The sequence below is a fragment of the Thamnophis elegans genome, chromosome 1 (assembly GCF_009769535.1).
Source record: "Thamnophis elegans isolate rThaEle1 chromosome 1, rThaEle1.pri, whole genome shotgun sequence".
In the NCBI taxonomy this organism is placed as follows: Eukaryota; Metazoa; Chordata; class Lepidosauria; order Squamata; family Colubridae; genus Thamnophis; species Thamnophis elegans.
Window position 1 is genome coordinate 72,674,783 of NC_045541.1, and position 25,771 is coordinate 72,700,553.

General features: G+C 38.8%; 1 protein-coding gene and 1 long non-coding RNA gene across 3 annotated transcripts in view; one reads left to right on the forward strand and one right to left on the reverse strand.

Annotated features, from left to right (window-relative positions):
* LOC116510821 overlaps positions 1-25,771 on the forward strand; it is a 72,114-nt gene that overhangs the window by 22,925 nt on the left and 23,418 nt on the right. The gene's annotated exons all lie outside the window — the stretch shown is intronic.
* The window catches only part of LOC116510748 (NACHT, LRR and PYD domains-containing protein 12-like), a 56,054-nt gene continuing 47,808 nt past the window's right edge, over positions 17,526-25,771 (reverse strand). For both annotated transcript variants that reach the window (XM_032220400.1, XM_032220406.1), the window contains 5 exons: positions 25,410-25,580; positions 25,030-25,200; positions 24,683-24,853; positions 23,596-23,766; positions 17,526-17,837 (listed from right to left, as the gene is read on the reverse strand). In XM_032220400.1, the coding sequence (XP_032076291.1) occupies positions 17,717-17,837; positions 23,596-23,766; positions 24,683-24,853; positions 25,030-25,200; positions 25,410-25,580 (805 nt within the window). In that variant the 3' untranslated portion in view covers positions 17,526-17,716. The remainder of the gene's footprint in view (positions 17,838-23,595; positions 23,767-24,682; positions 24,854-25,029; positions 25,201-25,409; positions 25,581-25,771) is intronic.

Sequence of the window (25,771 nt, forward strand, 5' to 3'; positions counted from 1 at the left end):
TTAATAACAACCTACGTACAAATTAATCAGTAGAACAGTTTGCCTCTAGAAGTTGTGAATGCCCCAACACTGGAAGTCTTTAATATGTTGGATAGCCATTTGTCTGAAACGGTATAGGGTTTCCTGCCTAGGCAGGGAGTTGGACTAGAAGACCTCCAATGTCCCTCTAATGTACTGTATTGTATCTTTCGTTACATATTGTAGAAGTGTGTCGATTGGTTACGAATAACTTTCGTGCATCTCTTCCACAGTCATTACTTATAGTTCATATCACAGTGTATTTTAAATCAAAATTCTTTAAATATCTTACTATCAACATCCTACAATTCTCATTTGACTATAATTGCTTTAACATCCTTTTGCATGAAATAATCCAAAATTAAAAACACAACCACATAATGACATTTCATTAATTATTTCTAATATCATCCAATAACATTACACTTTTATAACATGTTCTAAGTAAGAATTAATTATTATTGATAACAAAATTTCTAATCCTCTTTTCCAGGTTGCTGTTTACTATTTGTATCCCAATTCCTTTTATTGAGCCAGCACACACACACACACACACACACACACACACACAACTATATCCCTTATCATTTCATTGTTATTATTATAACTGTTATTTATTAATAGAAATTCATTCGTTAATTATACCAAGTTTGCTCTCTTCAAACCAACACATGTGTGTTCCTTGTTATCATTATCAATTATTTATTTAACATATCACTCTAAAGATTACTAATTTACTAATCAGTAATCATATTGTAGAAGTGTGTCGATTGGTTACAAATAACTTTCTTACATCTCTTCCACAGTCATTGCTTATAATTCAAATCACGTTATGTATTTTAAATAAAAAATCTTTATATATCTTACTATTAACATACCACGCTTCTCATTTGACTGTGGTTGTTTTAACATCCTTTTGCATGAAATAGTCCAAAATTAAAAACACAACCAGATAGTAGCATTTTATTAATTATTTCTAATATCATCTAATACCATTACCCCTTTATAGCATGTTCTAAGTAAAAATTAATTATGTTTGATAACGAGGTTTCTAATCCTCCTTTCCAAATCGCTGTTCACAATTCTTTTTATTAAACCAGTACACACACACACACACACACACACACACACACTGTTCACTATATTCCTTGTCATTTAGCTATTATTGTTATAGTTATTATTAACAGAAATTCATTCGCTAATTATATCAAATTTCCTCTCATCAAACCAACACATGTATTTACCTTATTATCCTTATCAATTATTTATTTAACATAGCACTCTAGAGATTACTAAATTACTAATCACTAATTACTAAAATTAACTATTTTTTATTATCAACTTTCATATATCAGCTTGTATGCTTCCAGTAATAATACAGTCTTATTTCTTTTGTCATTTATGGAATTAATCTTCTATTTATTTCCTTAATAAATTTTTTGTGGACTTCTCTCAGCAGCGTGTTCTTGTAGCATCACTTAAGTAATCTCGATGCCCTCCATCTGCTATTTTAATCAGCTTATCTTTGGTTGTCAATCGTGCTTCTGAGAAGTTTTCTCTCCTTAAATCCATCTTTTTTCCTCATTTTTCTTCTTCCATGCCTTGAATTCCAGGGTAGAGTTCCTGTCGATCTAATTTCCTTTTCCATACTCCCCTTTTCCCATTTTCAACCACATTCACTCCACTGGTAAAGTAATCAGTTATCTTGTCTTTATAATCATTTTCCCCTTCAATTTTTGGGGCTCTGACCCCATCATTTTTTGCTGTTATAAACTCTAATTTTTCCATCTTCTTCTCAATTCTCTCTGTTATTTCTAATAAATTTTGAATTCCGGCCAAGATGTTTTGCAAAGTTAATGTTTCTTTTGAATATTTTGCCATTTTGGCAAGCTGGTAGATACTGCCACTCTGGCTTTCAAGGCTTCTTATATTAAATTAGCTTAAATGCAAGTTCATTTATGATCTTCAAAAAAGAAGGTTCTGTTTCTTTTTCTCTCCCACTGCCAATAAGACTCTCAAAGTGCACCTGTAAAAACAATTCGTGCCCTTGCTTCTTATCACTTTCTATAAACAAGTTGCCAAGCCTTGAGATACAAAGTCAGTGAGATCAAGAGGAAAAGGGAACGTGCATTGTTTCAAAAACTACAGCCTCCAAGTGGCAGTATTGCTTCCCACTCTCTAATGTTATTTCAAACTTAAAATGGAATTAATAGCAAGAAATAAAAGTCCTTGTTGAAATAAAGAAGACTTTAATCCATAGATTAAAAAATAAAAATAAAAAAGTAGAAGAAAAACTGATTCGTTCTCTTTAAAAAGAAGAAAAAAGAAGTTCCGAGCACTTCAATCCACAAAGTAGAATTACAAAGAAAAAGAAACACACTATCCAAAGCAATCCAATATAGGTTAATTTCTCCGCTTGTTTTCTTCTGCTTTCAGATTTAATTTAACTTTAAAAAAAATTGAGCAGTGTTTTCCAAAACTGTAAAGTTTCCTCACCAGATGGACACACTTTTTCTTTCCGCTTCCCTTCTGTTCTGGAGTTGTCCCAACTTCATCAGCCTGGGGCTGGACTTTTTGTCTCTGGCTTGAAGAACTTCTCTTGGATTGATCAGGGACTTTGCGGTGTCCCTGAGATCAGCAAGACATATTCTTCCTGTTCACCGTCTCTACGGAATGGTTTAGGTCTGATTGGACCATCCAGCAGCAAAAGTATCGGCAGCGATCTCAGGACATCGAGACCGCATGTCCGTATCATTGCGACATTGGCTCCTCCCATCCTGAATGTTTTATTAGCAATGGTTTGTTCCGTTTTGTCTGGGTTAGGGATTGGGAGAAATAAAAGTATTGTTGGACAGCCGGATTTTGAAGCCAAAATGAGCTACACCCAACTCAAAAGAAAAACCAATTTCGCACCCAAAGGAAGACAGCAACCACTCTGCGAAAACTTGCTCTACCAGGGACTCTGTCAAGGGAAGATTCAAGCAACCAGGAGAGCCAGAAATAAAAAATCCATGTTCCTTGTAGCTTTGGAGCTTCCCCACCCCCCCTCTGCTTTAACTCAGCAGTGTTGAGCTGCCAAAATCTATTCAGTTTGCTCAAGGAAAAATTCATGCTATCTTGGAACATGGAGCTTCAGCATCTCTGCATCTATGGATTGTTAAGTGAATCATGTGATCAGTAAGCGAATCTTGCTTCTTCCATTGACTTTTTTGATTGGAAGCCAGTTGACATGGCAATCAAATGACCATGGGACATTGCAGACATTGTAATACATAGTATTTGCCAAAGACCTGAATTTTGATAAGTTGCATGTAGGAATGCTGCAACAATTGTAAGTGTGAGGACCAAGTCGTAAGTCACTTTTTTCAGTGCTGTTGTAACTTGTATATTGCAATCCTTTAAAAAGCAATGGTACATTTTTATTGCAATTGATCAAGAACCATATTATCTATATAAAACAATAGAAACATATTAACAGGAATTAACTTCCAAATAAGGGGAAATCTAGGAGCTTATTTCAGCCCAGCTGTATGGCAAAGACAGGGGCAAGCCAAAAGCTGCAATTCTATGCACAATGATTGATGAATAGGCCAAATTTATATCAGCTGACTTTTAAATGAGAAATATGCCTAGGATTACATTCCATAATGATTACCGTAAATATGAGATGTGATCTGGTAAAACCTCAACCATCTTTTCATCCACTCACTCCATTTTGTAGCTGCAATTCCATTCTGGCCTCTTTGCCAAATTTATCTCCATGCACAATTCCCAGCTAACCCTGTACTTTCTCCATATTTCACATTCATCTTCAGTTTGAATAGGTGCACTACTTATGATGGAGCACAAGAGCACATTTGATATGGATAAATGTACTAATCTCCCTTTTAGCAATCATCTGTGTTTGGCTCAGAAGTATTCACAAAGTAAGTAATCTATGTGTTGCTATATTGTCAATTGTACTCTTAGTATCTGGCACTTAAAAACACAATTATCGGAAGTTTTACTCATCTTTCTAATCAAGAACTTACAATCTTCCTTGTACAAGATCTAACGTGAAGGTTAGACTTATTATGAAGGTTGCCAAATGTCTAGCAATAGCTATGGTTCACAGAAGCCAAGTAGTATCCCTCCTCTCATTCATCATTTCATGTTTGCTTCTTTTCTTCAATGTATCTTGTATCTACTGCAATGCGCTCTACATGGGGCAGTCCTTGAAGAGTATTCGGAGACTTCAACTCGTCCAGAATGCAGCCGCGCGAGCGATTGTGGGTGCACCTCGGTACACCCACGTTACACCTATCCTCCGCGAGCTGCACTGGCTACCGATCAGTCTCCGGATACGCTTCAAAGTGCTAGTCGTAACTTATAAAGCCCTTCATGGTATCGGATCTGGGTACTTGAGAGACCGCCTGCTGCCAATTACCTCCCACAGACCCATTAGATCACACAGGGTTGGCCTCCTCCGGGTTCCGTCTACTAGCCAATGCCACCTGGCTACCACCCGGGGGAGGCCCTTCTCTGTGGCAGCTCCGGCCCTCTGGAACGAACTCCCCGCAGGGATTCTGACCCTCACCTCTCTCCAGGCCTTCCGAAAAGCCGTCAAAACCTGGCTTTGCCGGCAGGCCTGGGGTTGATGAGTTCCCCTCCCCTCTCGACTGTGTGGTTGTGTGATTCTTGGCTATTTTAATTATTTGTATTCTGTTCTATGTTCCCCTTTTCCCCCTTTTGAGTTGTTCGCCGCCCTGAGTCCCTCCCGGAGAAGGGCGGCATACAAATAACAATTTAAAAAAATAAATCTTAATTTTTGTATTTGTGGCTTCTCAGAGGCTGTAGCTTCTGGCAGGGTCCAATGTGCAACACATATCTTTATCTTCATTCCTGTACATTCTTATCTAGTTGCATACTAAATCAGTTGTACACTGAATTTCTATGCCAAAATATAACAATGCAGATAATTTAATTATTTCAGCAACTGTTGATATTCGTATCCATGCCACCACCATTAAACACAGAAACAAACATAGCTGTGGTATTTTAGCAAAATAACAAGTTAGCATAAAATCATTGGCTATTAAATTCCATTCTAGCATTTTGCATCCAGAAAGGATTCTGTAGAAGTTCACACATGGGATACCGAAAGAGTACTCTGGAGTTGTGTAATCTCAGGATCCATTATGGAGAAAGGGGTCTTCATTGTGTAGGATAAATCATCACATCTGACTAACCTTCAAGGGGTTATAGTCATACTTTGGAGATTCAAAGACTCTGTTGCCAGACAGATTAGGGATGAGAGACAGATTTGCAGGGAAAAAATGCTTTAAAAATGGAGGGGGGGGAAGCTTCTGAGGATCACATGGTTCAGCTGTGAGCCGCGCGATCCTCGGAAGCATGGAAACCACTTGTTCAAAAATGTTATTGTCATAATATCGGGTTTCTTGCTCTTCTGTTGCGTTCAAGTACATAATTATCTCTTCCTCCTCCTCCTCCTCCTCCTCCTCCTCCTCCTCCACCATCACCACCACCACCACCACCACCACCACCTCCTCCTCCTCCTTCACCTCTTCCTCCTCTTCCTCCTGAAAACCAGCATCAGGTTTCCCTTGGTTGGGTAGATTGTATACCAGCCAGTCAGGCTCTTTCTACGTTCCAGGAGGTCCTTGCAGTTTCTGCCTTCTGTCTCTAGAGGAAGAATAGGGATGGTTGAATGGTCAGTTCAGGCAAGCTCTGCTCTCAAAATATATGCCAAGTTGACCTTGGTGGAGGACCCCCTAGTGTGAATCACCATAATCTCAGTTATAGGAATATGAATGCTTGTTGTAACGCAATGAACTCACAGGGATCCTTTGTAAAAAGTGATTACATAAGAAATCATGATAAATTCCAGGGGGAAAGGACAGATGTCATAATAGATATCTTTGGAACCGTTGGGCTTGCTGGATGATGATGGGAGTTTGAGTGTCACAGGGGAATGTTGATACATACAAACAGCATGTATGATAGTGCTTCTCAGCCTGTGGTTAATGAGTTTGTATTAGTCCAAAACCCATTCTTAATTTGGCTACTACAAAGTCTTTTCTTTCTCTTCATATGAATCTAAGTAAAATCTAAAACTTGAAGACATATATCTTCTAGAAAGCCATTGTTCCCATCTTTCAAGGCTTCAGCATTTTATCAATATTACTTTCCCTTCAAAATGTTTACCAAGATCTTACTAGGTCTTTCATCACTTTTCAAGTGTTTTTATAGAAGTGTTGTTATTATGATTTGTTGCCCAATCAGCAAGATGTTTAGATTGGATTTGACATTTTTAGCCACTTATAGTCACTCAGGGCTTCTGCCTCTTGACTTATTTTTTGCTAGGCAGCATCTCTAGCTATTATCCCCCAAGGTCATCCACACATTCAATCACAGCTTCCTAGTCGAGTGGATTCTGAATGGTCCATATGTGTAGAGAGATGCTGTTCCAGATGGAGGGGGGCGTGACAGAGAAATCATGTTTCCTAGGTCCTTTTAGAGCAGAGCATTTAATGGAAAGGACGCACTCTATCAGAAGCTAGTGGGTGGACAGACATAATGAGAGAAAGGCTGTGCCGTACAATACGTGTGGTTTCCCCCATTGACTTTGCTTATCAGAAGCCCTTTGAGAAGGTCACAAACAGGGATCATGTGATTCTTGCACACTGCAACTGTCATAAATACATGCCAGTAGCCAGCACACGCATGCGGTGATTGTTGTGTGATGATTGGTCATAAGTTTCTTTTTCCAGCGCCATCATAACGTTGAGTGATCATCAGTTGAGGACTAAATGCATCACTTCTATTTCACTCTGTAACTTGTGATCTCAAATTGCAGTTTTTAGCCATAATAACCATTCACTATTTTATCCTCTATATACTTGTCAAATTCCTTTCAAAGCTATTTGGGTTGCTTCCACTTCCACATCGAAGAGAAGCAAACTCTGAAGCATAATCCCATCCTATGCAAAGGAAGTCTCCTCTTTCAGATGCATTGGATAATTTTAAGCCTAAGACTAACAAAACATAAACAATGAGGTAAAGGAAGGGAAGAGAAAAATGAATTCAGGCAACATTTTTTAGTTACAATACAAAAAAATTAAAGAAGGTTAAAGTGTAATGGAAATAGTTCTACTAAGGACATTTTCTGAGGAAAGCAAAGTGTTTATTTCATACTGGAAGCTTCATTCTGTTATTCCTTTTATTTTGTATTACTCCAGGAAGCTAAACGATGTCAATCATTTTAAATAAACTGCCCCACCCCCCCATTTAAAATGTATTGCAGAGTTATGCAAACTGGTTAAAAATTGCAGAACAATATTGAATAATTGTGTGTAAAATTATATATTTCATAAGGATTAAAACACAGGGTTCTTAACACCATTTGTATTTATATGCTTCAGCAACTTCACTTTGTGGCTTTTTAAGGACCCCTTCAGAAACCAGATATGGTCCTCAGGCATATGGAGCATTAAGAAGATTTGCCTCTACCAGTGACGTGCAGTCAGGGGAGGCAGGGGAGGCAGAGCCTCACCACTGTCATCATGAAAAGAAAAAAAATATAAAAGGAAAAAGGCTGAGGTAGTTGCTGCCAGAGTCACAGTGGATGACTCTGCTTAGTGCTTAACTGTTTAAAAAAGCCTCTAAAAAAGTGCCCTCTACAGGAGGAAGCAGGAGAACCACGTGCTTCATTTAGTCTGACTATATGATCACTCGAGCAGAGTTAAGCAAGGGTTAAAAGCCGAAAAATTCCTTATGTAGATGAGGCACGTGGTTCTCTTGCCTCCTCCTGTAGAGGGCGTTTTTTTAGAGGCTTTTTTAAACAGTTAAGCAGAGTCATCCATTGGGGACTCTGACAGCAGCTAACCCAGCCTGACCTCAGCAGCTCTTGCCTTTTTCCTTTTATATTTTTACATTTTCATGATGGCAGGCAACAGCAGAGTTGAAATCCTCTGAGATTGTGAAACAGCTGGAAAAGGTATGTGGGTCGGAGGGAGGGGGAGGAATTCAAAATTAATGTAATTCTCCCAGTACTTCCATAAGCCTAAAGCCAGATTGTAATGGCTCTTCTATGATAAATACAATATCGTCTGTAAAAAAAGACGAAGGATGCTCCCGGAAACTGAGAGAGGGAGGCTCAAGGCAGCTTTCCACCCTAACCCAGAGGCGACCAGGCTCTCGCTCTCGGGCAACATCTCCGCCTCCCCCTCCTCAAGCCCAGCAAGGAAGCCTGCTGCTTCACCTCCTCCCACCCTTTCCACCCAAGGAAGGAGAGAGAGAGAGCCTGGCTCGGCCGAGCTGCCTCTCCCGGAGCCAGAAGAAGCAGCACGCATCGGCCAGGGCTCTTTGCTGTCTCTCTCTTTTGGGGGGGGATCCCCAGAGTGCGTGATCAGGCAGTGTGGTGCTCTAAGAAGGCATGCTCAGCCAGCTCTCACCTGCATTCGGCGGCTGAAGCGGTCTGGGTACAGAGAGCACTGCAAGGCCAGGATGCACTGCCGGAGCCTGGCCAGGTCCAAGGAGAAGCTGCGCGGGCAGCCCAGCACCCCGAAGAGATCTGTGTGGGGCTCTGGCAGCTGCAAAGCATGGCACAAGGGACAGAAGCCCCCGAACCCAGCGGGGTCTGTTCCAGATGCGATTATGTGCAGATAGGAGAGGTGAACAACGGAGGACAATGAACTGGCTGGGGAAGCAAAACGAACGTGGACGCTGACTGGCCCTTCTCTGGCTAGGGAATAAATAGGTGGAAAAGGGTTTGGTTGTCTCAGACAAACTTTCTTAAAAGTTTGCTCCTTGTGTGTTTTATGCAACAAAGACTGCCTTGCCAGAACTGAGGTTTGTCTATTTCTCTGTGTGAACTGACTTAATTTGCAGCCTCCCAGTTGGGAGCTCACAACCTTGTATTTTTCATAACAAACTGATAAGAACTATTGTTTCAGTTAACTTTTACAGGACTCTTTCCTGGAGTTTCTGTTGATGAATGCAGTTAATTCCCGATGTGTAAATAAAGAAGGGTTTTTCTTTGCAGGTAGTCTGTTTCTTGCTTCTGCAAAGGCCGGGTCAGAAACACACAGTGCTTTACAGCCCTCTCTAAGCGGTTTTACAGAGTCAGCATTTTGCCCCCAACAATCTGGTTCCTTATTTTACCGACCTCGGAAGGATGGAAGGCTGAGTCAATCTTGAGTGTGGTGACATTTGATTTGCACAATTGCCAATATGTAGGACAGAGCATTTGTTAGTTGAAATATGGAGTTGCCAATTGCGTGACCATTCTGACACATAGTTGAGGTCACTTTTTAGGGAAGCAGCATTGTTGGTGGTGTTAAATAGTTTTACCTTGTCAGCAAAGAGGATGCAGCTGCTTGTTATATGATCACAAAGGTCATTTATGCAAAGCAAAAAGAGTGTGCGTCCTAATTTAAGTATAGAGAATCATCCCCTTCCTTTAAAAATTATTTTCCATCTTTTGGATTCAGCTAAATGTGGTCTCCTGGAAGGTGTTAACCAACCAGCAGGAACATGGATCTAAAAGACGATGGGATTCACACACACCCAGGAACCAAGCTACCTCCTCAGCTACTTCCTCAAGGCTAACTGGCTCAAATGCTAGGACAAGTTAGCTTGTGTAAGGTGCAGTGACTGACTGACAGTGTGGGATATTTTGCTGAAGAATCCATATACACCACCAGCTGAAATCTAAGTGAAGCAGAGAAACAGCGTATTGTAGAGCATTTATTGAAGCTTCCATCCCTGAACTCAGACCAGAAGAGATGCATATTCTGCTTCATCCAGAGCCTTATAATAAAAAAGGTTGCTCCTTGGATAGTTTCATAGAGAAGGTGGATAGTCATCTGTCAGAGAGGGATCCTACACTGAGAAGGGGATTGGATCAAAGACCTTTTATGATGCTAGCTGGATTCCATGGGTCTAGCAGGTGTCCCAAATGAATTAGAGATGCTGACATACACTTGTAGTTTTATATAAATAATTATATTCAACAACTTTATTTACAACAGACAAGATACAGTAGTCAGGCACATCACTACATCATGAGCTAAACAGTAAAGCACAGAACAACTTACAGAGCACACAGAAGAAAAGTGAGAATAAAGAGAAACTCCACCTTTAGACACAGCAACCAATCATAAGGTAGACAGCTTCATTCAGGAGCCCGCACTCTTCAACCAATCAACTACAACTATGTGTTCTTACAATTATCCACTTAATTATTCTAGCTATTAAATTAAATACCTTAACATCTCACCAATTTATAGCTGGACAGCATTTTAAACCAAGTTGTTTCACAAGATCTTTGTGTCTTCGTATACTCAATAGCTTTGTCATGACATAAGCTAAATTATTTTCTGATGGACAATAAATTAAGTCTATAACATTTTCTTTCACTGCTTCTCTGCCATTACAACATTTTATGTCAACATGCTTCTGGTTTTTATTCTCTTGCTTGTTGCCATTTGTATACATGTTGTGTTATCTTCAGATACTGGTATAGCTCCTTTCACTTCAATCTTCAAATACAATTATTAAATTGTATATATGATGATATCTCTGAATCCAATGCCACACAATTCTGACAATGCTGTGAACTTTGCCTCAGCTGTGGAAACGACAACTGAAGTCTGTTTTCTAGATTTCCAATCAACTACTATGTTTGCAAACATTACAACAAATTCTGACACTGATTTTCTATCTTGTGCATCATTAGCCAAATCAGTGCCTATAAAAAATTTCAATTCCAATTCCAATTCCAATTCATTTGATGGTTGAACGTCCAGATACAGGCAGTTACATAAATGATCCTACATAAGGTTTTGATCCTACATAAGGTTTTGACCTTCCTCACCAGCATTGGTCAACTCTGAACAGGATCCATACCCAATATGGTGTCTGTCAGGACTCATTTTTTAAGTGGGGTCTTGTCTCTACCCCTCAGTGTGACTGTGGTGCTCCTTGACAAAATATCCATCACATTGTGTCTGAATGTCCTTCAAGAGCTTACACCAGCCCAATGTCTGATTTTTTCAACATAGACCACCCTGTCCTTGGGTGGACGGATATTAACATTTGGACCACTATAAGTCCATGTATTTGCCATACACCAAATAAATAAACAATTCCATTTCTTTGTTCTGCCATAGGCAAATTTAATGCTTCCTAGTAATTTTGAGGCTCATTAAAAATGTTACACATGTTTACCTCATCTGCTGTAAGTCTTTCTGGAGGAACACCTTTTGTTTTCCCTTTCAGACTTTCTTGGAATAAAATATTTCTATTTCACTGGATTCTCACCAAACATTCCTCTAAGCTACTGAGCTACTCTTGGATTTCATTTTAACATGCCTGCATGAATGTTCATTTATTGGAGATCTCTAACAGGCATTAAAATTTCAGTACAGTTGTAGTTGATTGTTTGGAGAGTGCGGGCTCCTGCATGAGAAGAAATAAGAGGAAAGGGAGCTATTGCCAATCTTCTTTACAATAGCTACTTGATACTATTTCCCTCCTCAAAGTTACATAATATAGTTCCATTTATCCCATATGCAGTTCTTTTTAATCAATAAATCCAGAAAAGATCCATTTATTTTTATCCATTTTCAGCAAAAAAAAAAAAAAAAAAAAAAAAAAAAAAACGTAAGAGATTTTCAGTGTTTAATAAAAGTGATTGTTGTTCCTTCTGTAATGAAACAAGTCAATTCTTTCCTAGAAAAACAAACTTGTTACTGAAAATAAACAAACACTTTTGAAAACAGCTGAAATTGAGATTTAGGTGCACTTAAAAATTTGAATTTATGAGAAAAAGATGGAAATATTGGATTTACATGATTTCACTAATTATTTTAAAATCCCCAAAGGTCATTAAATAATGCACCTAATATCCTCTTGGGGTATCCTCATAAATTGAAATACAGGTTTACTGGAGTCACTACAAATGGATAAAAATAGAAAGTGCAAGAGAAGAATGAAAAGTGACTATAAGAAAACGAGTTAGAATCAGTGGAATTGAAGCATTGTTGGAAGGAAGATGGGGAAAAAAACTGCAAAATTCAATTATTTGACTGTTGCTTTTTTGGATGATGTTTAGGGATTTTTAAAAGTTTATATGCATTAATGTTTTAGATTTATCACCTGGATAATAATTGTATTAATAGAGTAATAAAGGAGAACATGTTATATTCTGTAGTTTATTTTGCTAGCTGGTGGCATACTATTTTATTTATTTGCTCCATTCTCTTTTTGTTTTGTTCCTTTCAAATTTGCAAGTCATTGACCAAACAAATATTAAGGATTGATTCTTTGGGAAACATTTAATGGAGTAATTGATTAGTTTGTAAATAGGAATAGGAATAGGAATAGGAAAGTTATTTATAGGCCGCCCTTTTCCCTGGGGGGACTCAGGGCAGCTTACAACCCATAGGGAGGGGAACACAAACAGTAAAACATATAACAATACATAATTAAAAATAAAACACAACATTCATTCATTCGGGTGGGGACGGATTACAATCTAACCCCAGGCCTGATGGGATAGCCAGATCTTAAGGGTTGTGCGGAAGGTCTGGAGGGTGGTGAGGGTATGGATCTCCACGGGGAGATCGTTCCACAGGGTCGGAGCTACTACAGAGAAGGCTCTCCTCCGCGTAGTCGCCAGTCGACACTGACTGGCAGATGGAATTCGGAGGAGGCCTAATCTGTGTGATCGAATTGGTCGCGAGGAGGTGATTGGCAGGATTGGGGTATCTAAATAAAAGACTATTATTTCTGGTACAGCTGAATAATTTTAAATTTTATTGCTCTTATTCTTATTTATGTAATATATAAGCTTGCATTCAGATATTGTGGGTGCTTCATCCCTGGAGGTTTTTAAGAAGAGACTGGGCAGTCACTTGTCTGAAATGGTATAGTATCTCCTCCTTGAGCAGGGGGCTGGACTAAAATACCTCCAAGGTCCCTTCCAGCTTTATTCTATTCTATTTATTAAGGAGGGGTGAGAGGGATTTCACCTACATGGAAAGGGAAATTATATGCATATTATATAAGTATTTTTCTTAACCTTTTCTGGACTTTGATTGAATAAGAAGAAGAACTACAAATATAGAGACGAGTTTATAAAAAATGGGGTGAGTTGTGAAATGAAGATGTATCTGGTTGTAATTTAAGATACAGTGATACAAATACAGACATAAAACAGACAGAAACATGGTAAACATCATTAAGATGTCATTAAAATAAATGTAGTAGGAGGTGAAAGTGAAAACGTAAGTATCTACTCCAGAAAAGCTTCAGCACTGCAGAAGGAAATAGGTGTGTTAATCTAACAATGCTTATCACACTACTCAGTGAATCATTATGAACCAAAGATCATGGTCTTCCTTATAGGTACAGTAATACTCAAAATACAGGAAACAATAAATTTTATGTATAGGACTGAATAAATATACAGAAGAACTGGTGAGATGGGCCCCCAGCCTAGAATTTAATACTTAAAGAATACAATTTGCTCAAAAATAGAATGGAAAGAGGGACGTCCCTATATATTAAAAGTTTTCACAAATAGCAGAAATCCAAATGAAGGAATTCTGTAATACTGTAAAGAGCCCCGGGTTAAGATACATGGATCAGTGACCAAAAACTATAATATTGTTGGTGCCCAATACCCTGCTCCCACTGAAACAAAAGAAAGGGTATAATGGTTGATTCTCCAAACAAAATGCAGAATTTGCCAAGACACATGGAACTTTAGTAATGGGAGACTAATAATGTGACTAAGAGACAATTTCTGTCAAATATGGTCTCGGTATCATCCTAAAAAATAAACTATAGTGAACTCAATAATTCCTTCAAGTGGAAGAAGATCACCTCTGTGTGCAGCATTAGAATGAGAAGCTGATCCTCCATATTTCAGCTTCTGATTTTTAAAGGATTAAAGACCAGTGCTTTGTGCAGTGGTCAAGATCTCATGGGAATGAAAATGGATAGAACAATAGTGTGTCTTTTATTCTGCATCATGTACTGTAGTCTGCATCCAGCCCATTATCTCTTCCGCCAGCCAGGATGCACAAACACTTTTCTTGTATTGTAGAGACCATATAATGGCCAAATGGACAGATAAACTTTCTTCAGAAGGGGCTACTCCTACACACCAATGGGCCCATAGAGACAGAAGTTCTAGCTTTAAAACAGGAGTCATAAAAGGCCACAATGACTTCAAAATGGCAATATTTTACATCACAAAAATTATGTCGGGTAGAAGCAGACAAATCACATCATTTGTGTGATGCTATCCTGACTCAGGCATCAGCATTTGCCTTATTTGCCTGGGTGGCCATATAAATCTTATTACTACAAAAATACATCAACGGGATCACAGAAAACCCAGGAAAAATTGTCAAAGTGATATGTCTATGGAGATTCTCATTCACCCAGAGCATGGTAGTCCCAAAGGAGCTTTTTTTCAAGAGGCAACTGGATTTTCTGGTTTTTCTTTGAAGATGTTTTACCTCTGACCCAAGAGAAACTTCTTCAGAACAGAAGCCCCACAGAAGGAACCATGCTGGGAGTTCTTCTGCATCTGTCCTATAAAGCTTGGCACCCCCTGGGATGCAAGACCACAGACACATGGGAGGAATCAGATTTTGCCATAAAGGGATGTTCCTGCTGAATCAGGGGCAAGTAATTGATTTTTTCAAGGGGGCCACATGAGAAAGTGGGATTGTGGTGAAATATCACCCCCTCATGCCAAGGCCACCAACACTGAAGGTCTTCCAGGGCAACAGGAGCCATAAAATGCCCAGATCTGCACTAGACAAATGTCTGGCTCACATCTCTTCTGCTAAAACATGTGATTAAACATTAAATGCAGACAGGCTAAGCTCGACATGGCATTTCAAAACATAGAAGATTTTGTCAATTTGAAATCATAGGAATTGGCTTTTTAAAACCTGACTAGGTGGCTCAGTGCCTAAGACACGGAGCTTGTCGATTAAAGGTTGGCGGTTCGAATCCCTAGTACAGTTGGACTAGATGACCTCCAAGGTCCCTTCCAACTCTGTTACTATTAAAAATCCTTCCCAGAAACCATGCTTTGGAAGTTCTCAAGCTGGACATTCCAGTATCTTTTAGATTTAGATTTTTTTAGATTGCTTTTATTTATAGGCCGCCCTTTTCCCTGAGGGGACTCAGGGCGGCTTACAACCTATAGGGAGGGGATACACGTAATGACATAAACAGACAATACTTAATTAAAAAATAGAAGCAACATTCATTCATCATTCGGGTGGGGGCGGATCCCAATCTTTAACCCCAGGCCTGGCGGGATAGCCAGATCTTAAGGGCTGTGCGGAAGGTCTGGAGGGTGGTGAGGGTACGAATCGAGTACCCTCAAGTACTCGATTTCAAGTACCCCCCCCTGGGGAGCCAGGCTTTAATGATCTCCAAGCAAAACTTCCAAAAAGTCTTCACATGTTTATAGGCTTATGGTGGAGATCAGGGACCTTCCATTGCCAGATTCATTTCAAGCTCAGCTGAAGTTTCTACCCCAGAGAAAGTCTTTTCCAAAGGCGGCATGCTTTTGCAAAGCATTGGCTCTTCCCTGACACAAACACATATGGTATCACAAAATCCAATCTTCCCATACTTAAGCACTTAGGATATCAGGCTTACCTTTACATGGTGAAAAACAGGAGTCTCAAAGCTAAATTGGTCCTGATTTTTTAATGAGACAGATAAAACTCAGGCCTCCTGTTAAAAGTATTTTCCTTTTCAAAAGTGCCCCGCCCTTCCTCCTATTGTGTGAGTTACGTTTCCTCTGCAGCTGCTTTAAAGGAGGAAAAGTTTCATAGCAGTTTTGCTTAATCGGTTATATCAGATAATAGGGCTTTGCGAGCCTTGAAGATGCCTTTCCTCCACAAAGGTTTAAATGAAGATACACACCTACTGCTTCGCTTAATGTCTTCCGCAGCTCTTCTGATTTTTTTAAAACCTCTTGCAGAGTTGTAACAGTGGGGAAAGGGTTTTGGGGCACGTGCAGATTTTTATTCCCATTCCAATAGATCGAGGAGGCCAAGAACATGAAGGAAGCCACAGAAAAGCTCTTTTCCTGAAGGGAATGTAAGTCTAGAAAATGGTCTCCACCTCCCTTTTCACCCTCAGCTCTAGACAGAAATATTTGCCTAACTTTCATGTTCCTGTCAATTTCCTCCTGAAGCTCTTCCTGTTTGTGAGACACCATGGCTATCCATCTTGCTATTTGAACTTTGGAAAGTAGTACTGGCATTGCTTGTAATTACACTCTTGATGGACATTAACTTGTGAACTTGGTGAGATCTCCTTCAGTAGGTCAGACTACTACTGTGTGTTAGAGTTGTACTTAATACAACCTTAATACAAGTGCATGCCAAATAAAAATATTAACACTAAAATGCTAAAAATGCTTCAATGCACTTTTATTCTTACTCGCTACTCTTTTTTCAGAGTTATTGCAATTTTCACTGTCCCTTACGGTCTTTTCCTACCAGCACAGCAACTGTTGCCTATAAAGGCTGAGCAGAAAGGCAGCTGGGTGTGGTAGTGTTGGTGTGAGGGAAGGAGGTATGCATTTGTCTTTGGAGATGAACCTTCTGCAATGGACTAAAATAGGAAAAGAAACTGTTCTCCAGCAATGGGATTTATAAATAGTAGTAGTTGGGGGAGCAGCAGGGGTAGTAAAAGTGAGAAAGAGTGGATCAGTGAGTACTAGCCTTTGAGTGCTTGGATATATGATGTCTAGAGACCTATACTCTTAAGTTAGCTCTCTTGGGTTTTGAAGCAACTGGCTTGGGTATACGTAAAAGAACCTGTTGATTTTAATCTTAAATATAATTTATTAAATTACTTTTAAATATAACCATACAAAGAAAAGCTCTTTTGAAATCCTCCCTAACTTTTGAAGGGCTTTGAGAAAAAAGTTTCATTAACAGAAAAAAAAGGCAGGGGGACTGCTGTACTTTCACTATTCCATCAAGGAACTAGTGCAGGAAATTGGGAGGATAAAAGAGTGAAAAAATTAAGTTGGAGGTTAAATGATCCAGGCCCAAAATGGCCATGCAGGGCAGTAACCATTAATCTGGATGAGGGGCTACCCCAGCCACTGCACTCCAATGCTAAATGAAGGGCAGGAGTTTACCAGATGGAAGAAACTGAGTTCTGCTAAAACTGGTACAAGCCAGAAAGGATTCCTTTAATCTTGGAGCAGGCAGACAGCAATGGAGATGGCATTGGCAGTGGATGAGGGTAGCATATCAGATCCTCCCTTTGGGAAAATGGTTGGGGTCCTGTACACCTGGCTGTCTACCTGGCCAGACAAGTGCTGAAAACCAGACAGCTTTAGTCTGAATAGACACTAGGGGGCAAGATGGACTTGATGGCCCCTAATCAAACAATCAGCCAAGGTTCCTTCTCTTATACAGATTTCAAAGAACAATAATAATGTCACAATGTAAAAGAAGTATTATAATTTATTTTCCATATTTCCATGAACAAGTTTGTGGGCTAACTTTTATCTTTCTGGCGTGGCATTTTTTAGCTGCAAAGAGAGAAAAGTCCTTAGTTCAGATTATAGTTGTTGAAAGCAAGTTCTTCAGACCTTCACTTGAAATATATTAAATTCCAAATCTTATTAACCATATTCTTAACGGAAATAAAAATAGATCAAACAAGCAAGCATGAAAAAGCAGAAGAAATTCACAAGGAAGATTGTATAGTTTGCATCCATCCATTTTCCATTCTGTAGAATACATTTTCCATTCAACCTATAATGAAAAACAAAATCTTACTTTAATCTCCCACCAAAAGATAAGTGCCCAGTAATGTCTCTATCAGACTGTGCAGGGACCCCCTGGCCATCTCTGACCTGACTTCTAATCTGATCCACCCCATAGAATTCCAGAATTTATTTCATTATTTCTAGACATGTTCTGTATAATTTAAAAAACTTAATTTCCTTTGTCTTTGGGAGCCCTATAAAATTTACCATTTTAGTAGAGGATCATTATGGTTTGTTGTACAGTCAGCTAGATGTTCAGAGTAGATTTGGTATTTGTTTCTACCTATTGAGACCTTCTACAGGTCTTGGGATACGCAGATGGGGCTATTTGATAGTGTTATAGATATTGTTGCAGGATGTAAACTGTTCTGAGTAAAAGCAGCCTTTTTCAATTGACTGATGGTGAATGCCAATGTCAAGTGATGCTCCAGTTGTTTTGGAATTGGGTGCCTATTACTATTGGTGCTGCCTTTGCTTACTTTTGCCACAGTTGTTCTATTTCTATTTGCAGATCTGTTTTGTTATATTCCCCAGTTATATTATTATTGATTTCTCAAAATTTAAGAGCCGAGGTGGCGCAGTGGTTAGGGTGCAGTACTGCAGGCCACTTCAGCTGACTGTTATCTGCAGTTCAGCGGTTCTAATCTCACTGGCTCAAGGTTGACTCAGCCTTCCATCCTTCCGAGGTGGGTGAAATGAGGATCCAGACTGTGGGGGCGATATGCTGACTCTGTAAACCGCTTAGAGAGGGCTGAAATCCCTATGAAGCGGTATATAAGTTTACCTGCCATTGCCATCTACAAATCCCCCCCCCCTTGAATCAGTAAGTCATAGGTTTCTCATATTTTTATTTTATCTCTCAACCTGAGTGGAGCCCCTCTCCTCCCTTATTTATCCAGCCCAGTTCTCAATAGTACCTCCCAATCATTAGTCAAGAAACTGTCTTCTATAATTTCATCCTCTGCCCTAGATGTCACTGGGGGCTAATAATGGATCGATAGAAAGGGGCCTGCTGAGTGAAGCAGCCATTGAGGGATTGGTCAAAAGGCTCACTTTGATTCAAGACAAAAAGTTTACTTCTAGGAGTACTTTGATTTAAGGCTCTATAAATTCCCTTAGGACAAATCGGGAAGATCAACAAATATGAAAGAAAAGAACAAATAAATTATTATTAACAAGAAAACTATAGTTCAAAAAATCAGGGGTGAAATATAAAGCTTAAATTAAATGGCTTCTATGGAAAAAATAAACTAAGACATGCGGCACGCTTCCCTGGAACATTATCCTCCCATGATCAATTGCCCCATATCCTTCTGACCTTTCACAAGGCATTAAAAACTTGGTTTTGTCATGATTTCTGGGGCCCTGAAAGCATGTGTGATCCTTTCTTATGATTATATAGACTCTGGGAGGCTGGGAGACAGCAGTGTTTTATGTTATTTATGTTTATACTTTTAGTTCTCTTTGGACTTTTGTTTTTATCTTATTTTGTCAGCTGCCCAGAGTTATGTAAATGAGATGGCTGACTGTATAGCTATATTAAATATTAAAGCTGCAATTATTTGATCCAATTATTTTAATGCCATGTTAAGCTGCTATGTTCATGATTTTGCCCAAAGTGGTGGACTCCCAGATGAACCTTTTTGATAATCATAACAACAGTATTCAAGGCAGGCCAAAAGTTACACACTATTGTTCTGGTATTCCTGATTTTTAAATGTAATCTCTGAAATTTGTAGATATGTAGCTGGTTTGGATCTTTTAGTCACACCATTATTTATCTCCTTAAGTTTACTTATCTTTGTTACGTTCAGATGTTATGCAGTTGAATTCCATTGTAAAACCTTGGAAAATCCAAGTTCCTCACTGAAATGACTTTAATTTGAAAACCATCTCCTCAATCTTTCAATATATTCTAAAATGTTGGTTCAGTGTTGTTTGGTATAATGATGGTGACTTCTTTGGCAATTGGGCATTAAATCTTCTGCATTGTTCAAATGGTAATCTCCAGTCAGGATCAATTACAATGGAAGCATCTCAAAATTGTTATTTTGCAAGTCAAAGGGACAGTATGTAGTCACAAGGCAAATGACATAGACATGTTCAGTGCACTTTGTGCACTGAAAAAATGTGCATAAATGATGGACCAAATTTTCACCTCAAAACGCATTGAGATCCAATGTTGTTGAGTACTAGCTTACCCCTGTATAGGAATTTTGAAGGGAATGTAATTATATATGGCAACTGAACATCCTCTCCATGGATGTAGAGGAATATTATTTCAGGAATATTAACAGCCAAAAATATGGTTGCACACCTCAATCTTTTTAACATATTTGTTTTCTTTTATCAATGATAAAATAGAAAACAGAAAAATGAACATTCAACACAAGCGGCAAAAAGATAAAAAATGTGCCATGAAGTTGGTTCAGTTTCAGTGCTGTTTGTTATAATGATGATTTTGTTGGCAATTGGTGCTTTAAATCTTTTCTCATGTTTAAATGCTAATCTCCAGTCAGGACCAGTGACAATGGAAGCATCTGGTATGTCTCAAAGTTGTTCTTTTGCAAGTCAAACAAGATACAATGCATGGGTTCATTGTCATAGAAGTTTCTTTAATACTTCAACAACTTCATATTAAATTCCAACGTTGTAAAGAATATCTATTCTCAATTCTATAGTCTTGAGGATCCACGAAATAAACTTGAATCAATGGCTTGCTGGTTTGGATCTGCCATTAAATGTCCAGTGTGATAATCACAGAATTCAGGACTGGGGATCAAAGATTGCTAGCCTGATGGAGCAGCCTCAGCTGGGTCAACTGGATGAGCGTGAGGCTGAGGGAGGCTAGCCATAACTGCAGCAGGTTGCCCAGGAGACTCTAGGTGAGGACTGGGAGTGTCTGCTGCCTATTAGCAATGAGAAGGAGATGGAATCCACATTTTCTCCTGATCCAAAGAGACACAGAACAGAGAGGCAACAGACACAACACTCGTCAGTTAGAGTACTTATGAGGAGGCAAACTCGCCTCTCATGAAGGGCTGTACCAGCATTGCTTACTTAACCCAGCTCTAAGGACTTGAATGTTGCTGGAGCAATGTGCCCAGTTCTGTGCCTTATATAGCCTTTTATCCTGGCTGTTGGACTCCTGAACTGCTTTCCTGGATTTCATGTGAGCCCATTAGACTGTTACCCAGGGTCTCTTGCTGTACTGAACTTGGAATCTGGACCTGTGCAACAGGGGTGCTTTCCAAGGATCAGTTTGGGGGTTTGAATAAACATCTGTAGGACTCATACAAGCATGTTATTGGTCTGTAGTTTTCAGGTGTTGTTCCTTTAGTTGCATCTTTCTGAATCAAGTATGTTTTTCCAGTTGTCAACCATTCATCAATTTGGCCCTTTTGTAAAATTTCATTCAGTTGCCTGGCCAATATTGCATGTAAACTGGTCAGATATTTGAGCCAGAAACCATGTAATTGGTCCTTTCCAGGTGATGTCCAATTCTTTACCTTTTAAACTCGATTTTTGACCATCTCAGTTGTTATTTCTAATATTTGCATTTGTTTGTTGCCAATGCTTTTCTCAAAGTCATGTATCCACTTTGCTTTCTTGTTGTAGTCCTTTGCATTTTCCCACAATTCTTTCCAGAATTCAACTGTGGCCTGTTTTTCTGGTTTTTCACTTTTGGTGTCACCATTCACATTAAGACTTTGATAAAAACGCCGTTGGTCTGATCGAAATTGCTGATTTTGTTTATATTGGATGATTCATGCCTCATATCTTTCAATTTTTCTAGCTGTTGCTGTTATCTGCTGTTTTACAATCTCTACAGCTTCATTAATGTTTCTTGTATCCAATCTATATCTTCTGATTAGCCGATCTATGATTTTGTTGTTTTTAAGCCGTTGCTCATGCATGTTCTTTAAGTTACTAGCATCTGCCCTTAATTTTTTGTTTTGTTCTAAATGGATTTTCCACTTTGGCTTTGATGCTTTTTCTGTTGTGTGACTAGGTACTTTAATTTTAATGCCTAGTTCATTAGTGACTATTACAGCTGCGCTGTACATTAACTGGTTTGTTTCCAAGATGGATCCCGGTTCAATTGTTGAAAACACTGCATTAACCATTTTCATGATAGGGGCCAAAATTTTCTTAGGCACAGTTTTTAGTGATGGTAAACGTTGCCTTTCCTCATTAAGCAGAAAATGTTCCATGATCTTATCCTTCAATTCTTTTTGTTTTTGTGTTAGTTCATCAGTTGGTTCAGTGATAACTGGTTCTAGTAGTGGTGATGTTATTTCCTCCCCGAGAGCTTCTTCTGGGAGTTCTACTATAATGTCTTTAGTTGTGTCTTGAATATCAGTTATTTCCACTTGTGATATTGTTTTTTGGGTTTTGCAATTTGCCTGAATTTCCTCATGTTCAACTTCACTAAACACTTTATTCCGTATTATAAATCGCCTTTGATCTGCTAGTCGTTGTTCACTAACATTTGAATCTGGATATTGTTGTTTCCATAATTCATACATTCTCTTTAAATAGCCTCTTTTTTGTGGCTCTGAGTGGTAGTAACAGGCCATTATGGCACGGTTTTCATCTGCACTATATTTTTGTCGTTTTGTTGGCTGGTCCACTTGTAGCCCACTTGTCGATGGATGTCCAGGGACCCCAACATCCGCTGCGGCCCTTGTTAACCCGCGCGACGACCGATGCGGTATGGAATTCTTATTTGTTTTTTTCACCATATTGTATGGGTTGGCGGGTTTTTTTTTAACGGGACCAGATGCCAACCTGACCCCAACCCTCCTCCTTTCTTATCCGGGCTTGGGACCGGCAACGGCGGAGTATTATTATTATCATTATTATTATTATTATTATTATTATTATTATTATTATTATTATTATTATTGTATTTGTCAAATATTCTGGATTTGAGCTTTCTTTTGCTCCTCTATCTTTTCTTGCCTCTTCATTCTGTACCTTGTGATTCTGGAGATACGCGGAATCTTCATCCTCAGTTTCTTCCTCTCCTCATTTCCATACTTCATTTTTTGCTGTCATGTCTTGACTATGATGGCTTCCTCATTTCCATCTGGCATCATTATGCTGATATTTTAATTTAATTTAATTTTACCACAATGCTTTATATTGCTGTTCTCAGCTCAGAAAAAATTAGAATCCCTGCTTCTGGCTTTTTTTTAAATTGAGGCCCAAGAGGTAGTTTAGTCCACAAAAAACATGGGATACAGTTACATGTGTATGTTTGTGTGCATATACACAAAATAATAAAAATATCCAGTCCTTCCTTCATGCATATTAAGCTTCTTGCTTTTTAAAGACCTTCATGATGAGATAATTCCTTGCTGCTTTGGGGCAGGAGGGAGGAAGAGATCATGGAATTGGAGCACTAGCATAGCAGCAGACAATAACAGTGAAGCAAGCACAATGGCAAAAAATTTATTCCATCAGGAGATGGGGACCCAGATTTTGGAAAATTGCATAAGTTGCCCATTTGAGTTAGTTTGGTTGAAAGACTATTGCCCTATGTTCAACTGCTTCACCCACTTAAAGGTCAGCATGAGAGTTTTAGTGATGTATAGATCTTGGAAAAGAAACATGAATTCACGAAGGCATAGAAAACTATCTATTGCAATTGGAATTACACCTCCCTGCATATATTCCCAGAAGATAAACAGTCCAACAGATGGTTGGAACATCAAACTGGGGAAAAAAAGGTCACTTACTGTAGGGTCTCCAATTTACACTGTGGATCTTTGAACCCTTCACACAACAGTTTCATTGTTTTGTCATCTGGATTCTTGATGGACAGTTCTAACTTTCTCAATCTTTGGTTTTTCCTGAGTACCTCTGCAAGATACCTGCTGCAGGATTCAGTCAAGAACTCTCCAGCAAGCCTGCAAAGAATGATCCAAAAAAATAATGATTTATTGAAAAACAAGCATGGGCTGTATTTATACAGTTGGTAATTTATACATCTTGGTAATCATCATTAGTTGGTTGCAGGAAGCATGATGAGTACCAAAAATGATGTGCACCGAACAAATTTCCCCCATCAGGAATAATGTACTGAGTCAAAGGTAACAGACACAGACAGGTTCTAGCTTGTGTGTTGAGTACCAAACAAATGATGAATGACCAGGACAAAATTTTCTTGTCAAAATGCATTGAGTACCAAATTCAATGAGTTTCAAAGCAATTGAATACTACGATACCTAAGATACCTAAGATGTACAGGAATTGAAGGGAATGTGATTATGTATGGCAACTGAACAGCCTCTCCTTGGATATATTTCAGGAATATTAATGGCCCAAAATATGATTGCATATATCATTTTTTCATTTGTACATATTTATTTTCTTTTATCAAATAAGATAAAATTATAAACAGAAAAAGGAAAATTAAACCCAAACAGTGTAAAGAGAACAAAAAAATCTTGCGTATAAAAAAAGGAACACCCCCCCCAATTATCAAGTAAATTTAACATTAAATATAAAGAATCTACCTTGGCTGGATGCTGAAAAATAAATAAACTAATAGATTTTCCTCCCACTAATTGTAAGATTTCTGTTATCTATCTATCTATCTATCTATCTATCTATCTATCTATCTATCTATCTATCTATCTATCTATCTATCTATCTATCTATCTATCTATCTATCGTAACCAAATATTGTAGTTGTGGAAATCTGCCTAATAAGCAAATTGACCCAACATCTAATCATAATGTATATGTTAAAAAAGTGGTCAACGGAATAACACAAACTGTGTACAGATCAATCTGGGGAATGGGGGGGGGGGAATCACTTACTGTAGTTTCTTTATTGCACATCCTGGATGTTTGATCCCATCACATAACAATTCCATTGTTCTGTCATCTGGGTTTTGAAGGGACAAGTATAACCTTTTCAATCTCTGGTTTGTCTTGAGTACTTGTGCAAGATGCCAGCTGCAGGGTTCAGTCAGGATCTCTCCAGTAAACCTGCAGAAAAGAGAGAAAAAATACAATAATCTATTGAAAAATAAGCATCGCAAATATTCTTATAGAAACTGAAGGGAAGGTGATTGTGTATGGCAGCTGAACTACTTCTTGACTCTAATTCCAGAAGGTAAAAATTCAAGAGTTAGTTGACTGAAGAGAAACCAATGATCACTTACAGTAATGTCTCTATGTTACATTCTGGATATTTGAGGCCTTCACACAGCAGTTCCATTGTTTTCTCATCTGGATTCTTGAGGGACAGCTTTAACTCTCTCAATCTCACATTTTTCTTGAATACTTGTGCCAGATTCCTGCTGCAGGAGTCAGTCAGGATCTCTCCAACAAGCCTACAGAGAGCAAACCGAAAAGTTACAATAGATTCCTCAAACAAAACAAGCAAGAGAAAAAAAAAGCTTGGATTGCATTTTTATTTGAATTAAAGGGAATGTGATTATGTATGACAAGTGAACGGCCTCTCCCAGGATGCATTTCAAAAATATTCACCATCAACATTCAATTGTGCCGATCAAACTGAATGAAACACATGGTTACTTACTGTAGCCTCTCTATTGTACATTCTGAATGTTTGAGGCCTTCACAGAGCACTTCCACTGTTTCATCATCTGCATTCTCAAGGTACAAGTGTAACACATTCAATTTGTGGTTTTCCCTGAGTACTTCCTCAAGGTGCTTCCTGCAGGATTCTGTCAGGATCACTCCAGCAAGCCTGCAGAGAAGAGTAAATAATAATAATAATAATCAAATTATTTCTTGAGAAACCAACGAAGACACTATTTTTATAGGAACTGAAGGGACAGTGGTGGGTTCCTACCGGTTTGGACCGGTCCAGCTGAACCGGTAGTAGTTTGGCGGCCTAGGTCGTTGGAACTGGCAGTGACCCAGGCCTGCCATGGCCCC